At 41.8% G+C, this 19744-nt stretch overlaps 1 protein-coding gene across 1 annotated transcript; it reads left to right on the forward strand.

Moving 5' to 3' along the window:
* Positions 1–2890: 2890 nt before the first annotated feature.
* Positions 2891–6125, forward strand: LOC129868866 (transmembrane protein 88-like). The gene is made up of 3 exons (XM_055943188.1): positions 2891–3436; positions 4418–4803; positions 4962–6125. The coding sequence occupies exons 2-3, from the start codon at positions 4429–4431 to the stop codon at positions 5238–5240; spliced, it is 654 nt and encodes a 217-aa protein (XP_055799163.1). The 5' UTR covers positions 2891–3436; positions 4418–4428; the 3' UTR covers positions 5241–6125.
* Positions 6126–19744: the final 13619 nt, after the last annotated feature.

Genomic DNA, 19744 nt, shown 5'->3' on the forward strand with positions numbered 1-19744 from the left:
TGGTTCTACTCCCAGTTATTAAGGAAGAGATAGAATGCTAGTAGCGTATTGTTTTTGGTGCATCATTGTTGGGGACATGGGAATAGAAAACCTTTAGTTTAAAGAGGATGCAGGGACAACTCATCCTAGACCTACGGATAGAGCAGGATATCCTGGTTCCTAAGACAGGAAGACTGGTCTTCTTCTTCCTCTAGCAACCCTACACCTCTCAACATACACAAAAGGCTGTATTATCACCTTTTTTTCTTCTCCTCAGCCCCCTCCTTTATTCAATCGCTCCCTCTCATTCCAGAGGGAACTCCTATCTGCCCACTGAAGAAATAAACAAACTTGCCCAGACTGAGATGAAAAAAAAACGGGAAAAACATCCAATACTAATTCTCACTCTTTGAACTAAACTCCCACTGGTCTCTTATCAATCTGGTGAGCCTCTCCTTCTCCTGCCACATCACTCCGTTCTACCCCATCCACATTTCCTATTCGTTTTCTGAACCTGGTGTTCTGTTTTTCATCAAGACAGCAAGTGCCAGTCCCCTTTCCTTCTTGACCTTCAACACAACATTAAAACAACTATGTCTTGTATGGCCCAGGCAGCCACTGTCCCTACCTACCTTCTACACAGTTAATTTGTTCAGTTCCGTGTTCTGTCTCGGGGTCTGTATACTATAGTGCTATTAGAAGCTGCGTCTTATCTTTGTGCAATCAGTGAGTTCCCTCCCCCGTCATCTATATCTCACTCAGTAGTAGATAGGAATGTATGGATCTTATGTAAGAAACGATACATGTTCTGAACATGTATAGCAAATGTAAAACAGATGTACTGGATCGGATTATCTTGCAATGGAAACACATTACAAAACTTTAACAGTTTATTTCCGTCTTATCACCATCTCACTAAATTACACATTCCTTTTTTAAATGCTTAAATGTACTTATTTCAGAAAGTTCCACTCTACTGTTTGTTCTCATGTGTTTAGGATTTTATTATCCACACATTTTCAATATTAGAATACAGAAGTTAGTGGTTGTAGTGACTTCAGCAGAAGGTAGTGGTCAGTGGTTGTAGTGACTTCAGCAGAAGGTAGTGGTTAGTGGTTGTAGTGACTTCAGCAGAAGGTAGTGGTTAGTGGTTGTAGTGACTTCAGCAGAAGGTAGTGGTTAGTGGTTGTAGTGACTTCAGCAGAAGGTAGTGGTTAGTGGTTGCAGTGACTTCAGCAGAAGGTAGTGGTTAGTGGTTGTAGTGACTTCAGCAGAAGGTAGTGGTTAGTGGTTGTAGTCACTTCAGCAGAAGGTAGTGGTTAGTGGTTGTAGTGACTTCAGCAGAAGGTAGTGGTTAGTGGTTGTAGTGACATCAGCAGAAGGTAGTGATTAGTGGTTGTAGTGACTTCAGCAGAAGGTAGTGGTTAGTGGTTGTAGTGACTTCAGCAGAAGGTAGTGATTAGTGGTTGTAGTGACTTCAGCAGAAGGTAGTGATTAGTAGTTGTAGTGACTTCAGCAGAAGGTAGTGGTTAGTGGTTGTAGTGACTTCAGCAGAAGGTAGTGATTAGTGGCTGTAGTGACTTCAGCAGAAGGTAGTGGTTAGTGGTTGTAGTGACTTCAGCAGAAGGTAGTGGCTAGTGGTTGTAGTGACTTCAGCAGAAGGTAGTGGTTAGTGGTTGTAGTGACTTCAGCAGAAGGTAGTGGTTAGTGGTTGTAGTGACTTCAGCAGAAGGTAGTGGTTAGTGGTTGTAGTGACTTCAGCAGAAGGTAGTGGCTAGTGGTTGTAGTGACTTCAGCAGAAGGTAGTGGTTAGTGGTTGTAGTGACTTCAGCAGAAGGTAGTGGTCAGTGGTTGTAGTGACTTCAGCAGAAGGTAGTGGCTAGTGGTTGTAGTGACTTCAGCAGAAGGTAGTGGTTAGTGGTTGTAGTGACTTCAGCAGAAGGTAGTGATTAGTGGTTGTAGTGACTTCAGCAGAAGGTAGTGGTTAGTGGTTGTAGTGACTTCAGCAGAAGGTAGTGGTTAGTGGTTGTAGTGACTTCAGCAGAAGGTAGTGGTTAGTGGTTGTAGTGACTTCAGCAGAAGGTAGTGGTTAGTGGTTGTAGTGACTTCAGCAGAAGGTAGTGATTAGTGGTTGTAGTGACTTCAGCAGAAGGTAGTGGCTAGTGGTTGTAGTGACTTCAGCAGAAGGTAGTGGTTAGTGGTTGTAGTGACTTCAGCAGAAGGTAGTGGTTAGTGGTTGTAGTGACTTCAGCAGAAGGTAGTGGTTAGTGGTTGTAGTGACTTCAGCAGAAGGTAGTGATTAGTGGTTGTAGTGACTTCAGCAGAAGGTAGTGGCTAGTGGTTGTAGTGACTTCAGCAGAAGGTAGTGGTTAGTGGTTGTAGTCACTTCAGCAGAAGGTAGTGGTCAGTGGTTGTAGTGACTTCAGCAGAAGGTAGTGGTTAGTGGTTGTAGTGACTTCAGCAGAAGGTAGTGGTTAGTGGTTGTAGTGACTTCAGCAGAAGGTAGTGGTTAGTGGTTGCAGTGACTTCAGCAGAAGGTAGTGGTTAGTGGTTGTAGTGACTTCAGCAGAAGGTAGTGGTTAGTGGTTGTAGTCACTTCAGCAGAAGGTAGTGGTTAGTGGTTGTAGTGACTTCAGCAGAAGGTAGTGATTAGTGGTTGTAGTGACTTCAGCAGAAGGTAGTGATTATTGGTTGTAGTGACTTCAGCAGAAGGTAGTGATTAATGGTTGTAGTGACAGCTGGAGTTTGGCCCTCACCCCTGACTCCTAATCTATCTAAATAAACACTCGCTCCCTCTCTGGAGTGACTGCCTTCCCATCCCTCCCCACCCCCTCGCTCCCCACTGGGTGCAGGGGTTATCAGTGTAATCCCTCCTGTGTTCCCCCGCCCTTCCCAAATACCATCACCAACCCCTAACATACCCCAGCTGCCTCTGTACCCACCAGCACCACAGCAGCCCACAGACACGCACCCAGCAGAGAGGAGACAGGCAGGAGACAGAGGGGAGACTCAGTGACTAACCAAACTGGAGTAAAAGTGAGGAAACGGCACGGCAGGAAATGAAGAGCCAGAGCCAAGCAGGAAAGCAAAATTTGCCTTAACTGTGCAGAACATCGAATTCAGCACAAAGCAAAAGAGAACGATAGTCACACTGACTGAGGGCTGTGAGGACACAAAGCATCTTCTGAATACCTGGAGTTTACCTTCTGAAAGACCAGGATACAGCAGAGAAAGGTCTAAACCCTTATCATAAGGCTATTAACCTCCACCTGATCAATACCATCACTCTGACCTCGGGATCTGGATGTTCATGTAGTGGAGACCGACCTCTTCTTCTCTCCACGGGCGTTCTCAAAGTGGGAGGACAGCTTAAAGAACAGAGTACATTCTCATCGTCTCACCGCTACTGTGAGAGGAGAGAGAAACAGATCCTCAGAACTACTCCACCAATCACACAGTGAGTAAACACATCTCACTGTGGTCGTTATGGGTGTCCAGGGATGAAGGAGGGACATGGAAACTAAAACTGAACATCCTAACAAAGATCATGGTCAACTCTCTTGCAGCGTATAGTGTTTATGCTGCTAGTGCATGTTTGGGTGTGATGAGACACTTAGCATTTGGCATTGTATTACAGGACAGTTGAATAACTTTATTTGAAGGGTTTTAATTCACCCGTTCATTGCTATATTCATATGGAGACTGAATGGAAAATGAACTATTTAAATCCATAATCCTTTTTACCATTATGTTCTCAGAGGTCATACATGCTACCTTCATCTCAATACCAACAGTCTAGTATTAGATTTGTGACCATTACACATGGCTGAGGTACCACCCCACTTCTAAAGACAACTGGAAAGTTGGGTGAAATATATATTTTTTAAAGTTCATTATAATGATCCTTTTTCATTTAAAATCCAACTTAACTAAAGGTTGTTGACTGTTAAAATTAGTGGTAGAGGGTTTCTCAGAAGGGGTGTTTGAGGGGGGGGGGGGCTTGTTCCTGGCTCATTGTTCTGAGACTGTAGTCATCCAGGAGACTGGGGGTGGGGCCAAGGGAAGTCTATTTCCTACCTCCCCGAGTTGCGTAGTTATCTGTGTTTTCTTTCCGCAGCTCTCACCAGTGTACTTTAGGAAACTTTGCTACTCTCACTTTAATGGAGCGACATTCAGAGGCTTTTTTCACTCTGTTATGTAAAAACATGGTCATGCCAAACAGATTCCTTTCTGTAAAGGGGATTCATTATCAGGCTCCCAGTCTAAGTAACTGCAACTACTAAGGCACCCTAACAGAAGAGCAGTAACAGGCCCTCCCAATACCACTTAACCCATAACCAACTGCACTGCCACTAGTAATAATGATTATACAATTGTACTGTATGATACGCACATTAATTAATTAATTAAACAACCCTAATCATTTTGTTTTCTGAAGGCCCAGGGAGGATGAGTCTGTCGAGAAACGGGACCCTGGAGAAGGGCATCACCCAGCTGAATCACATTCATAATGGGGAACCTCTGTCATCACTGCCATCCCACCTCCAGCACACAGGCTCTGTGACCTCTGTGCCAAGGTCACCCACGGGGGGGTCAGGAGTGGTGGTGCCACCCCCGTACTCAGTGGCGGGCAGCGCATCAGGGGGTACGGACGCCCCTCTGGAGCTGAGAGGCTCTCTGGACTGCTGGGCGTGCTCAGTACTGGTGACGGCTCAGAACCTGATCATCGCACTGGTCAACGGCACACTGGCCAGCATCGTGTTCGGCACCATCTTGACCCCAGCACTGGTCATGGTCGTGTTTGGCTTCCTGTGTCACTCCACGGTAAGACTGCCATCCAGGAAGGAAGTCTGTGTGTCTCAGAGAGATAGAGACAGAGAGGAAAGAGTCAAAGACACGCGGGGAGAAAGAGCATGAGTCACCACCTGAACATTGCAGTGTGAGACACAAGTGGTTTTAATATGTGTATATGTCGTCCCCAGGTGCAGCCCAATGGCACGTCCCTGTACTGTTCAGACCTGCTGGATGACGGTGGCTGTGTGGCCCTGCTGGTGGTGGGCTTCATCCTGGTCACCCCCCTCCTGGTCCTGGCTCTGGCTGCCTACTGCCGCCTGGCCCGCCACCTCCAACTGGGCCTCTGCTTCATCCCCTATAGCAGGGCCGTATACAAGAACCTGCCTGCCTCGCGCCACCGTGGAGGGGACTGCTGCGGCCAGCATGGGGCCTCAGAGGGGGAGGGCAAAGGCAGTGTGTGGGTGTGAGTAGAGTAGATGTTGACCCAACCACCGATGCAGGGTCAGATAACATTTTCTTCCTCCTTATGGTTAAGGTTAGGATTGGGGGTCAAGTAATCTGATCCTAGATCTGTGGATAGGGGCAACTTGTATTTTGAGCTGGGAGGGGAGGAATGTGAAGGAATGGAGAAAGAAAACAGAGCATGAGGTGTGGAGATTATGGACAACTTTCATATGTCTGTAGGTCTGGGGGTGGTGTGGAGGTGGATCTTACAATACACTGGTTCTTTTATAAGTAGAGAGCAAAGGTTAAGCTGTAAAAACACACAACTATGCTACATGAAGTACTATCAAATATCCGTGTAACTATGCTGTAATTCAATGTCACATTATTACGTTCGTTTTTTAAATATTCAATAATTCTGTACTTTTATTATGTTATGCTTGTTTAGAATAAAATATTCCATCATATCGAAAAAGTTGCTTAGTGTGTTAAAGAAATAAAGAAAAGGGAATCGGGTTCTGTTGTGGACTGTCTGGCATGAAATGGCAACATCTCCCTCTAGTGGATCACAAGATGTCCTCTACCATGACATCACCTCACAAACCTGTGGGTTACCAAGGCTACCATCTCTCTGATGCCATTTGGCAGCTGTCAAATATTGACTCTTTAATCCAAGTTTTAATGGAGTTTTAGTCACAAGTACATCATATAAATGATGTACAGAATCAATCAAAAAGCTTTTTATGACATCACTTAACTCAGTAACTGTAAGGGTTTACCTGTATTCCCTTGTTGGACTTGTATAGAATGATGACATTCATAGAAAACTGTTGACAACCTGTACTCATATTTTGTGGATAACAAAAACAGTTGTCATGCAGTAATAAATACATGAGTAACTTGCCAAATGTGTTTTTTTAAGTAAGCTAAAACAATCAACTTCTGTCATGTTTATATAATCATGGCCTGTGAATAGCTGTTGTAACGTAATTGAGAATACTTGGAAAAAAATACTTTATATTAGTATATTACAGGCTTTCTAATTGCCCATTATAGCAATAGAATGGTATTAAAAAGCTATGCCAATTTCATATAAACAACTACAAAATAACCTATTTTCACCCTGCCAGCTGTTGTGCTCTATGTCAGCTGTTGTGCTCTATGTCAGCTGTTGTGCTCTATGTCAGCTGTTGTGCTCTATGTCAGCTGTTGTGCTCTATGTCAGCTGTTGTGCTCTATGTCAGCTGTTGGAAAGTTCACAGCTCAGGGTCACCAATGGTCAGCGTTGTTCTGCCTGTCATTCAAAATAGGTTATTCAGAAACAGGCAGGTAAGGACATCTTTCAGACATGATCAACGTTATGGTTGCCTTTTGTGTTGGTTGCATGCACTGGTGTCCTCGTGTTGATGATGGACAAGATAATAACAGCATATGTTGACCTTTAAAAAAAGAAATTAATTTTGTATCTTTGTATCTCTATGTGGAGGTACAATATGCAGAATAAAGTGTTTTACATATTAGTGTAGGTAAACACACCATCTTGACTAACATTGCATCCCTTACCAATTAGATCACCATTCATGTCCTTGTTTTTAATCGTTTTTTACAAGGGAACATAGCACTTCACTTGAAATCTATTTACTGACAACACTAAGTTGCCAACACACAGTGTGGGGACAGCGTCAGGGGAAGCATGTTTTGTTTTGTGGCCACGCGCTGAGGGATTAGCTATTTAAAGACGCAGAGTCGACAGTGGAAAATTTCCATGCCCTCGTTGTATCAATGAGAGAGTGATAGACGCTCTACCAGGGACAAGACAGGTTGCATTTACAGCATCAGTGGTCAGAGGAATGAGCTCTGACTGCCTCATGACATCAAACCAGAAGATCAGACATCAAAGAGCAAATGATACAATTATCTAGAGAACTCCAACCAAACCTACAAACTTAACAAGTTCATACCATATTGATATTTGATTTACAGGTGAGTTATAGACTATTCTATTCTGTTGGCTATTCAATATCACCATGACATACAGCGATATTTCAATGTTTTGTTTTCACATTTCGTATTAGGTTGATGTAACCTTCATACAGTTATTGATTGGTTGTAGGGTATGGCTACATTTGACTATTGTGATTTTTTACATTTGAGTAATTGGGTTTGAGAGGGAGTAAGAGGACAAATATCTTAGTGGCCCAATGCAGTCATTATATAAATATAATTTCTGGGTACCAATTAAATATCTTAGTGTAGTCTAATAGTTTTCCATTAAAATTGACAAAAAAATGCTTTTTTAGCAAAAAACTATTTCTCAAGCAAGAAAACTGAAAACTAGCCATTGTCAGAGAGGTTTGGAACGCTTTTTGTTATTGGTCTATTAACAAACGTACAAAACTCCTGCCCATGCAAACCTGCTGAATAGAAGGTCCTGTGTAGACGGCATTTTCAACCAGCAACTATCAGAAAATCAAACAATGATCAAATTTGTTCACACTTTTACAGTGTTAGTTTCATCAGCTACTGTACAATATGATACAAAACACAAGAAAACATCATTGGGCCTTTAAAATATTTGAAAGGCTATTGAAATTCAGAATTATTGCTCTTACATGATTTCTTAATTTGCATATAGCCCAGGCCTACTTTAGACATGAGCTATTTTGTGCATAACAACACACAGAATTTCTCATTTTAAGATCAGAATTTAGAGAAATAAAAATGCAGTCATTACTTTCTGCATTGAATTCCGTTATGGGATACTGAGAGATCTGTCTGCCTTTGCGTAAATTGCTCTAGTTTCAATGGCAACAACAGATTATGCTACTGTCGGTTTATGTAACTGTCTTTTCAGAGAACGCAGTGTATCAATAGCCTACTGTAGCTTACCGGTTGACAGCAACAAGTCTGGCATGTGAACAAGTGTAGCACCCTCTGGACAGCACCTTGATACAGTAAGCAAAGTAAGTGCACTTGCCCTGTAACCTTAGGGTTGCTGATCCCTCCACTTATTTGCTACACTGGTGGCAGCAGCTCACCTTTGTAGTGCACCTGCTGTGCACTTCTTATCCACCATTGGGGTTTGTCCTGCAGGTCTGCCTCACAAAAGACTAGCCTACAGTGTTTTGTCCCTGCACAGAGGTTAAGTCTGCACTCCCTAAATGTCTATACTTGTATCAGGGTAGGACTATGTGAAATCATTGATATGGAACCTCACATTATTTCAGAATTGTGGGCACAAACTGAAATAGACCTAGGAAAACACACACACGCAATAACAGCTTAGTTGGGCATGTGGGGATCACCATGTTGAGGTTGCCTTGTCCTGTACTGTAAAGGAAAGAGATCTGAGATTAGATCATCTTGTTGGCAGTGTTTTCCCTTGTTCTCACAATTCCCTGAAGAAACACGCTAAGCCTCCTGGGATTTGCTGCTCGCCATAATTTAAGGTGACTTTCGTAACCACGGTTCTCAGATAATATGAGTGAGATGTACAGTGCCTTGCAAAAGTATTCATCGTCCTTTGCATTTTTCCTATTTTTTTGCATTACAGCCTGTTATTTAAATGGATTTTTATTTGGATTTCATGTAATGGACATACACAAAATAGTCCAAATTGGTGAAGTGAAATGAAAAAAAGAACTTGTTTAAAATATATATTTTTTTTAATCCCGGAAAAGTGGTGCGTGCATTTGTATTCACCCCTTTGCTATGAAGCCCCTAAATAAGATCTGGTGCAACCAATTTCCTTCAGAAGTCACATAATTAGTTAAATAAAGTCCACCTGTGTGCAATGTAAGTGTCACATGATCTGTCACATGATCTAAGTAAATACAGTTGAAGTCGGAAGTTTACATACACCTTAGCCAAATACATTTAAACTCAGTTTTCACAATTCCTGACATTTAATCCTGGTAAAAATTCCCTGTCTTGGGTCAGTTAGGATCACCACTTTATTTTAAGAATGTGAAATGTCAGAATAATAGTAGAGAGAATGATTTATTTCAGCTTTTATTTCTTTCATCACATTCCCAGTGTGTGAGAAGATTACATACACTCAATTAGTATTTGGTAGCATTGCCTTTAAATTGTTTAACTTGGGTCAAGTGTTTTGGGTAGCCTTCAAAGCTTCCGACAATAAGTTGGGTGAATTTTGGCCCATTCCTCCTGACAGAGCTGGTGTAACTGAGTCATGTTTGTAGGCCTCCTTGCTCGCACACGCTTTTTCAGTTCTGCCCACAAATTTTCTATGGGATTGAGGTCAGGCTTTGTGATGGCCACTCCAATACCTTGACTTTGTTGTCCTTAAGCCATTTTACCACAACTTTGGAAGTATGCTTGGGGTCATTGTCCACTTGGAAGACCTATTTGCGACCAAGATTTAACTTCCTGACTGATGTCTTGAGATGTTGCTTCAATATATCCACATAATTTTCCTCCCTCATGATGCCATCTATTTTGTGATGTGCACCAGTCCCTCCTGCAGCAAAGCACCCCCACAACATGATGCTGCCACCCCCGTGCTTCACGGTTGGGATGGTGTTCTTCGGCTTGCAAGACTGCCCTTTTTTCCTCCAAAACATAATGATGGTCGTTATGGCCAAACAGTTCTATTTTTGCTTCATCAGACCAGAGGACATTCCTCCAAAAAGTACGATCTTTGTCCCCATGTGCAGTTGCAAACCGTAGTCTGGCTTTTTTATGGCGGTTTTGGAGCAGTGGCTTCTTCCTTGCTGAGCAGTCTTTCAGGTTATGTCGATATAGGACTCATTTGACTGTGAATATATATACTTTTGTACCTGTTTCCTCCAGCATCTTCACAAGGTCCTTTGCTGTGGTTCTGGGATTGATTTGCACCTTTCGTACCAAAGTATGTTCATCTCTAGGAGACAGAACTCGTCTCCTTCCTGAGCGGTATGATGGCTGCGTCCCATGGTGTTTATACTTGCGTACTATTGTTTGTAGAGATGAACGTGGTACCTTCAGGCATTTGGAAATTGCTCCCAAGGATGAACCAGACTTGTGGAGGTCTACATTTTTTTTCTGAAGTCTTGAATGATTTTTTTTTAATTTTCCCATGATGTCAAGCAAAGAGGCACTGAGTTTGAAGGTAGGCCTTGAAATACATACACAGGTACACCTCCAATTGAATCAAATGATGTCTGACCCACTGGAATTGTGATACAGTGAATTATAAGTGAAATAATCTGTCTGTAAACAATTGTTGGAAAAATTACTTGTGTCATGCACAAAGTAGATGTCCTAACCAAATTGGCAAAACTATAGTTTGTTAAAAAAAAATTGTGGAGTGGTTGAAAAATGAGTTTTAATGACTCCAAAAGTTTATGTAAACTTTTGACTTCAACTGTATACACCTGTTCTGAAAGTCCCCAGAGTCTTGAACACCACTAAACAAGGGGCACCACCAAGCAAGCTGCACCATGAAGACCAAGGAGCTCTCCAAACAAGTCAGGGACAAAGAAGAAAGATCAGGGTTGGGTTCTAAAAAAATGTCTAAAACTTTGAACATCCAATGGCGCACCATTAAATCCATTATTAAAAAATGGAAAGAATATGGCACCACAACAAACCTGCCAAGAGAGGGCCGCCCACCAAAACTCACAGACCAGGCATGGAGGGCATTAATCAGAGGCAACAAAGAGACCAAAGATAACCCTGAAGGAGCTGCAAATCTCCACAGCGGAGATTGGAGTATCTGTCCATAGGAGTATCTGTCCACTCTTCCGTAGAGCTGCTTAAAGAATAAAATAAGCAAATACGTTTGGTGTTTACAAAATGCATGTGTGAGACTCCCCAAACATATGGAAGAAGGTACTCTGGTCAGATGAGACTAAAATTTTGCTTTTTGGCCATCAAGGAAAGTGCAAACCCAACACCCTCCATCACCCCGAGAACACCATCCCCACAATGAAGCATGGTGGTGGCAGCATCATGCTGTGGGGATGTTTTCCATTGGCAGGGACTGGGAAACTGGTCAGAATTGAAAGAATGATGGATGGCGCTAAATACAGGGAAATTCTTGAGGGAAACCAGTTTCAGTCTTCCAGAGATTTGAGACTGGGACGGAGGTTCACCTTCCAGCAGGACAATGACCCTAAGCATACTGCTAAAGCAACACTTTAGTGGTTTAAGGGGAAACATTTACATGTCTTGGAATGGCCTAGTTAAAGCCCAGACCTCAAATTATTTGAGAATCTGTGGTATGACTTAAAGATTGTTGCACACCAGCGGTACCCATCCAACCTGAAGGAGCTGAAGCAGTTTTGCCTTGAAAAATGGGCAAAAATCCCAGTGGCTAGATGTGCCAAGCTTATAGTGACATGCCCCAAGAGCTGCAGCTGTAATTTCTGAGCTGCAGCTGTAATACTTTTGCAAGCCACTGTACACTACATGACTAAAAGTATGTGGACATCTGCTCGAACACCAAAATCATGGGCATTAATATGGAGTTGGTGACCCCTTTGCTGCTACAACAGCCTCCACTCTGGGAAGGCTTTCCACTAAATGTTGGAACATTGCTGCAGGGACTTTTTTCCATTCAGCCACAAGATCATTAGCGGGGTTGAGCACTGATGTCGGGCGATTAGGCCTTGCTCACAGTCGGCATTCCAATTAATCCCAAAGGTGTTCAATAGGGTTGAGGTCAGGGCTCTTTGCAGGCCAGTCAAGTTCTTCCACATCGATCTCGACAAACCATTTCTGTTTGAACCTCGCTTTGTGCACAGGGGCATTGTTAAGCTGAAACAGGAAAGGGTCTTCCCCAAACTGTTGCCACAAAGTTGGAAGCACAGAATCGTCTAGAATATCCTTGTATGCTGTAGCGTTAAGATTTCCCTTCACTGGAACTAAGGGGCCTAGCCCAAACCATGAAAAACAGCCCCAGACCATTATTCCTCCTCCACCAAACTTTAAAGTTGGCTCTATGCATTGGGGCAGGTAGTGTTCTCCTGGCATCCACCAGACCCAGATTCGTCTGTCGGACTTCCAAATTGTGAAGTGGGATTCATCACTCCAGAGAACGCGTTTCCACTGCTCCAGAGTCCAATAACGTCAAGCTTTACACCACTCCAGCTGATGCTTGGCATTGGCATGGTGATCTTCTATGCGGCTGCTTGGACATGGAAACCCATTTCATGAAGCTCCCGACGAACAGTTCTTGTGCTGATGTTGCTTCCAAAGACAGTTTGGAAATCGGTAGTGAGTGTTGCAACTGAGGACCCACTTCAATTTGCTTACTGCCCCAATACATCCACAGACGATGCAATCGCCATCGCACTGCACACTGCCCTATCCCATCTGGACAAGAGGATTACCTGCGCTCCCAAGTGTGGATAGTCCAAACGAACCGAACTAAAGGGGGAAACGCGCCAGAGTTCGGAAAAAACGCACCAAATCAATGTGTTGTAGGCCCCATTAGAGTAGAAAATAAATTCTACTTGAGGCTGAAACTTTCCTTTCGGTCAGTTCTTCAACACAGGAACAAGAGCTAAGGTCCTACCTTTGGGAGCGTTAACCTTGCGGTTTGCCTGAGAACAGTTAAGAATGGAAGACAGGGATCAAGTCACGCTGAGGAGAGCTTCAGGAGCGTAGTGAGCTTCCGCAAGGAAGAGAGGCGTGAAGGACGAGTGTTGCCTTGTAAAGAGGGAGGGAATCTCTGTCTGCGACAGACATTGTGTGATTGATTCTTCCTAGTAATGGGAGAAAATCCCATTGTGATACATCAAAATAAGAATTTAAAAGAGAACATCCATTGAGAAACACTTACCTGAACAGACCTGAAGCTTAGGAAACTTTACCAGAGGAAATCAACTTTCATAAGAGGATAACTAGAGTTTATTTGCTCTATAACATGTACTTTGTACTGTCACAACATAGTTGGATAATGTAAACAGAAACGTATGAGCTATGTAACTTACCACTGGGCAAAAATTGGTTGAATCAACGTTCTTTCCACGTAATTTCAACAACAAAAATTCTATGTGGTGACGTTGAATCAAAGTGGAAAACTGATTGGATTTGCAAAAAGTCATCAAAGTAAAGGAATGTCGTCTTTTTGTCACTCAACTTTGAACCTAAATCCAATGCCATGCATAGCCATGGGAGGTAGGGGTGCTGCAGCACCCCCTGAAAAATCTGAATATTTTTTTGTTGTAATAAACATTTTTGGGGGGTTGAAGAAAAATACAACATTCACAAAAGTAGTGCACTGGGCCTTTAATAGTCCTATATTAGCCCGATATAGCCATCTGCCGCGTGGGAAAAACCCAGAAAAAAAATCGCACCACCCCCAAGCTACTTCCCGACAATATTGTGGTTTGTTTTGTTTTTACGTTACTTGATAACTCAACCAAATGTACATCAAAACCAGACGTTGAACTGAGGTCTGTGCCTAGTGGGTTATTTCATTTAAAAGCTCCCTTTGATGAACTGTCTGTTTTTAAGCTATTCGATCTTCTGTCATAGCTGGAAGTAATCATTTAAATGGTTCACGGCCTCCAGGGTCCAAAATATTAAGAAAATACAATTAAGCTATCACTCTCTCTCTCTTTCTCTCTCTCTCTCCTAAACATAAAAACTATCAATATATTTTATTATGATAGTCCTAAAACCAAACCAGAATGACACATTTAGGGAAAGTTTGGAGTGTGTCAGTTTTAGAAATGTATAACAACCCAATTTTGCTGGTGCAATTCATATAGAGGGATGAGTAGCTCTTAAATTCCCTGATAAAGGCTCATTATTCATTTGCAATATGGTTGTTGAAGTTTTCTCAGTTTTCAGGTTTTCAAAGGTATAGAGTGCCGAGTGCTAATGCTTCTTTTAAATAACAAAATCCTTGTTCTCTTTTCAGACTGGCTCCTCGAGCTGCTGCGCCCATGGGTGTGAAGGTTCTCCAGTGTTTTCCCTGGTACAGGAGGTGTAAAGACAGAGGCAAGGGCAGACACTGCCCCCCTAAAGCAGGTATCAACACCAACTACAGTTTTTGCAGGAGTGTGATGCCTACAGTGGCTTGCAAAAGTATTCATCCCCATTGGCATTTTTCCTATTTTGCTGCCTTACAACCTGGAATTAAAATACATTTTTGGGGGGTTTGTATCATTTGATTTACACAACATGCTTACCACTTTGAAGATGCAAAATATTTTTGGGGTGAAACAAACAAGAAATAAGACAAAAAAACTGAACTTGAGCGTGCATAACTATTCACCCCCCAAAGTCTATACATTGTTGAGCCACCTTTTGCAGCAATTACAGCTGCAAGTCTCTTGGGGTATGTCTCTATAAGCTTGACACATCTAGCCACTGGGATATTTGCCCATTCTTCAAGGCAAAACTGCTCCAGCTCCTTCAAGTTGGATGGGTTCCGCTGGTGTTCAGCAATCTTTAAGTCATACCACAGATTCTCCATTGGATTGAGGTCCCAGTCTCAAATCTCTGGAAGACTGAAACAGGTTTCCCTCATGAGTTACCCTGTATTTAGCGCCATCCATCATTCTTTCAATTCTGACCAGTTTCCCAGTCCCTGCCAATGGAAAACATCCCCACAGCATGATGCTGCCACCACCATGCTTCGTTGTGGGGATGGTGTTCTCGGGGTGATGAGAGGTGTTGGGTTTGCTCTTTCCTTGATGGCCAAAAAGCTACATTTTAGTCTCATCTGACCAGAGTACCTTCTTCCATATGTTTGGGGAGTCTTCCGTAAAGCCCAGCACTGTGGAGTGTACGGCTTAAGGACCTATGGACAAGTACTCCAATCTCCATTGTGGAGCTTTGCAGCTCCTTCAGGGTTATCTTTGGTCTCTTTGTTGCCTCTCTGATTAATGCCCTCCGTGCCTGGTCCGTGAGTTTTAGTGGACGGCCCTCTCTTGGCAGGTTTGTTGTGGTGCCATATTCTTTCCATTTTTTAATAATGGATTTAATGGTGCTCCGTGGGATGTTCAAAGTTTCAGATATTTTTTTAGAACCCAACCCTGATCTGTACATCTCCACAACTTTGATCCTGACCTGTTTGGAGAGCTCCATGGTCTTCATGGTGCCACTTGCTTGGTGGTGCCCCTTGCTTACTGGTGTTGCAGACTCTGGGGCCTTTCAGAACAGGTGTATATTTATTTTTATTTTTTTATTTTACCGTTATTTTACCAGGTAAGTTGACTGAGAACACGTTCTCATTTGCAGCAACGACCTGGGGAATAGTTACAGGGGAGAGGAGGGGGATGAGTGAGCCAATTGTAAACTGGGCCAATGAGCCAATATATTCTGAGATCATGTGACAGATCATGTGACACTTAGATTGCACATAGGGGGACTTTATTTAATCAATTATATGACTTCTGGAGGTAATTGGTTGTACGAGATCTTATTTAGGGGCTTCATAGCAAAGGGGGTGAATACATATGCACGCACCACTTTTCAGTTTTTAATTTTTAAGAATTTTTTGAAAAAAGTACTTTTTTTTCATTTCACCAATTTGGACTATTTTGTGTATGTCCATTACATGAAATCTAAATAAAAATCAATTTAAATTACAGATTGTAATGCAACAGAATAGAAAAATCATTAAGGGGGATGAATACTTTTGCAAGGCACTGTATTTGTTTCGATTTTTTCAATTGGGCACTATTTGCAAAGAGAAGAACACTGTGTTCATTAAAGTGGAACTGACAGCATTTTAACTAATTTGCAGATATGAAACAAACAGACAGTTGTAATATCAGTTAAAAATATAAAATTCCCAGTTTATGCTACAAAACCAACTTTATAATTGGTTTTGAAAATAAGTTATATTTAAGTCAAAGATCCATGACGTACAGTAAGGCATAGTTCAATGTATGATTCATATAATTCTTGGTTTTCCCAAAAATATTGCTATCAGGTTGTAAATAACAGCTGGCCTGGAAAATTGTTTGTTGCCTCCACCCATTCGGGATGCACTGTTTCATTTTCAATTACTACATTTTTTGAACAAAAACAGGCGAATGTAACTAAGGCTGGGAATGTCAATACAATCAAACTAGCAAGGGCAATGATCACAAGTCAGTCATAACATGGTTAATAGGTTAGCATATCTATTTAATTCGATATTTATTTAGCAAGCTAAAAACACAGAGCCTAGTGTTTTATTTTTTATTTTATTTATTTCTATATAATTTTTTTACATGTATTTTTTATTATTGCAACAGTAATAACAATATTACACATCAATATTACCCCCCCCCCCCCCCCCCCCCCCCCCCACCCCCTTTAAGTTTCACAAGTTTGAGGGATTTATAAGATTGTAACAGTTCAATTTAAAAAGAACTACTAAAATAAGGAATTTTTCCACCCCATTTACATTTGTGAATATAATATTTGGCCAAGAGAATAATAGTGTTAATAAAATAGTTATGATCGGAATTATAAGGATAAGCATAATGCCATTTGACATCATCAAAGGTAACATAGGTAATTCTGGAGATTTTATACACAACCATTCATGAATTTCAATCCATAGTTCACTAGAATGGTGGCATGAAAAAAAATACATTCTCTATAGATTCTGAATCAGAGGAACAAAAAACACAAGGCATTTTGTCAAAATTGAATCTTTTGTGCAATAAATTATTAACAGGGTAGATAGAAGAAAACATTTTAAAATTAGTTTCTTTAACTTTTGGGATAACTGGACAAGTAAGGTAAAAAGGTAGTCACTTTTTTACGTTGTTGGGAGAATGTCATGTCATTGTAGGAGTGGTAAGTGACCGACTTTTTTCACTTATATAATTTTTCAGTGGCTATAGCTAGAGATGCTGGTGTCATTTGGTGACCTAGCAAGAAATGTGAATCGCTTTGCTAGCTAGTTATGCTTAACTTGAACAACTGTTATGTCTATCTACTCCAATTTCAGAGCACTCTCCTTGTCTGAGTATGCCAGAGCGCAGAATAACTGATGAATTTACGAACACTTAACACGGGCTGAATATGACCGGTGTCAGTAAACGTTGGCAAAAAAAAGTTATTAAATTGTTGCCATCAGCACAGTTAGTCACTAAGCTCTAGATAACATGTAAACAGCCTTACCAGCTCTGCTAGGGCAAGTAAAATGGTCAGAGCGAGGTGTTCTCTCATTTGTGTCTGGAAGTAGCTAGCAGGTTAGCCAACTTTAGCCACTTAGCTTGGCCGTTGTGAGGAATGCTCAGATCAACCATACTCCATGGCCAGTGTCCAGTATCAATAGTGCAGTGTGCGCTGGGGGGCGAAACACTTTCAATTCACCAACAGGCAATCTGACCATGTATGTGCACCTGTGTGCATTTGAATGAGTGTGTGTGTGTATATGCATGTGTACAAACACCTGCACAGCATCAGCCTCAGGCAAACAGGCATTAGCTGTAACAACACTGCCCCTCAGTGTCATTCAAACTTACTTTTTGTTATGTTTTATTTTGACTTTATTTGTTATACTTTTATCTTTGACCGTCATTCTATCCCCCACCCACTCCCACTTGTCTCCAATTCCACATCCCAACACTCAGCTTCCCTCAGCTCATTTCATCTCTGCTGGCCACCCTCTTCGGAATTCTATGCACCATATATCTTTAAGCTATGCTGTGATGTTTAACATACAATTTCAATCTATCTAATCGAATAGAATCCACAGATTGAAGATAAATACTTTTACTAAGAGTATTAGTATATTAGCTATTGACTGACCCAGTCTCTCCAGATCTCCCAACAGTACTACTTCTAGGGTCAATTTTAGATCAATGTTAAGCATTTTCAACCATTCCTGAACCTCAGAGCAGAAACAGGCACCCTTAGTTGTCAATGAAATGTATTTGGCATCGATCAAATGGGTTGGCAGGTAAGTTCCCATTCAGTTGTCAAAACGTGTGTTGGAACATGCATGCATTGGCAGGCAAGCTGCAGAAGGACGAGCAGGCTACTATTCCCCATCATTTATCAGTGGAATTTTGACGGCCAACTAGCTGAAAAAGTTTGAGGGTTTATCTAATGTTCCCTCATTAGATTTTAGTTTATCTTGCTCTGGCTAGCATTAGTTGTTGAGGTTGTTGTTGTTGATGTGCATAACTGAAGGGGAGACTACTTTTCATGGTTGTTTGATCAATAGGTATGTAAAGTTCCCAAATGTAAGAGTCCTCCCATGGTATTTACTGATTTGCAGAAATCCATTCAGATGTATTTTGTGGCTTTTGGCGAATGCTTTCGAATGATCTAAATTGTGCTGTTGCTACTGCCTGTAAACACACAGTCCAGTTCAGAGTGAATGATGGCAGGTCCTACTGCCTGTAAACACACAGTCCAGTTCAAAGTGAATGATGGCAGGCCCTTGTGGCAAATGGCTTATTTGCATATAAAGGCCTGCTGTAGCTCTTATTGTCTATGGCGCACCGGTCTGCATAGACTCCGGTCCTGGACGAGACAGATGTTTTTATTTGGTTTTATTTAGTGCAGTGTCTATTAATAGTCCAAATGCACAGCCGCTTTCCCCACTCTATATTGATATATAATTTCCACAAATGCCTTACTCTACGTCATTCCCAAACATTCTATGAATTTATGAAAACGTGAAAATGACCATATCTAAGTGCTCGCTTGTCATCGTATTATTATTTATTATGGATCCCCATTAGCTGAGCTACTCTTCCTGGGGTCAAGCAAAATTAAGGCAGTTATACAATTTTAAAAACCTTACAGTACATTCACAACAGATTTCACAACACATTAAGTGTGTGCACTCAGGCCCTTACTCTACTACCACATATATACAACACAAAATCCATGTGTACGTGTGTGTATAGTGTGTATCTTATCGTGTGTGTGTGTATGCATGTCTCTGTACCTATGTTTGTGTTGCTTCATAGTCCCCACTGTTCCATAAGGTGTATTTTTATATTTTTTTTTTATCCAATTTTACTGCTTGCATGAGTTACTTGATGTGGAATAGAAGTTCCATTTAGTCATGGCTCTATGTTGTACTGTGCGCCTCCCATAGTCTGTTCTGGGCTTGGGGACTGTGAAGAGACCTCTGGTGGCATGTCTTGTGGGGTATGCATTGGTGTCCGAGCTGTGTGCCAGTAGTTCAAACAGATAGTTTTGTGCAATCAACATGTCATTACCTCTCACAAATACAAGTAGTGATGAAGTCAATCTCTCAATCTGAGCCAGGAGAGATTGACATGCATATTATTAATGTTAGCTCTCTTTGTAAATCCAGGGGCCAGCCGTACTGCCCTGTTCTGAGCCAAAAGTCCATCTTTGTAGCACCTGACCACACGACTGAACAGTAGTCTAGGTGCGACAAAACTAATGCCTGTAGGACCTGTCTTGTTTTTAGTGCTGTTAAGAAGGTAGAACAGCGCTTTATTATGGACAGACTACTGTTGTATCAATATGTTTTGACCTTGATAGTTTACAATCCAGGATTACTCCAAGCAGTTAGTCCACTCAACTTGTTCCACATTATTCATTTCAAGATTTAGGGTTTAGTGAATGACTTGTCCCAATT

Source organism: Salvelinus fontinalis, chromosome 13, assembly GCF_029448725.1.
Source record: "Salvelinus fontinalis isolate EN_2023a chromosome 13, ASM2944872v1, whole genome shotgun sequence".
Taxonomy (NCBI): domain Eukaryota; kingdom Metazoa; phylum Chordata; class Actinopteri; order Salmoniformes; family Salmonidae; genus Salvelinus; species Salvelinus fontinalis.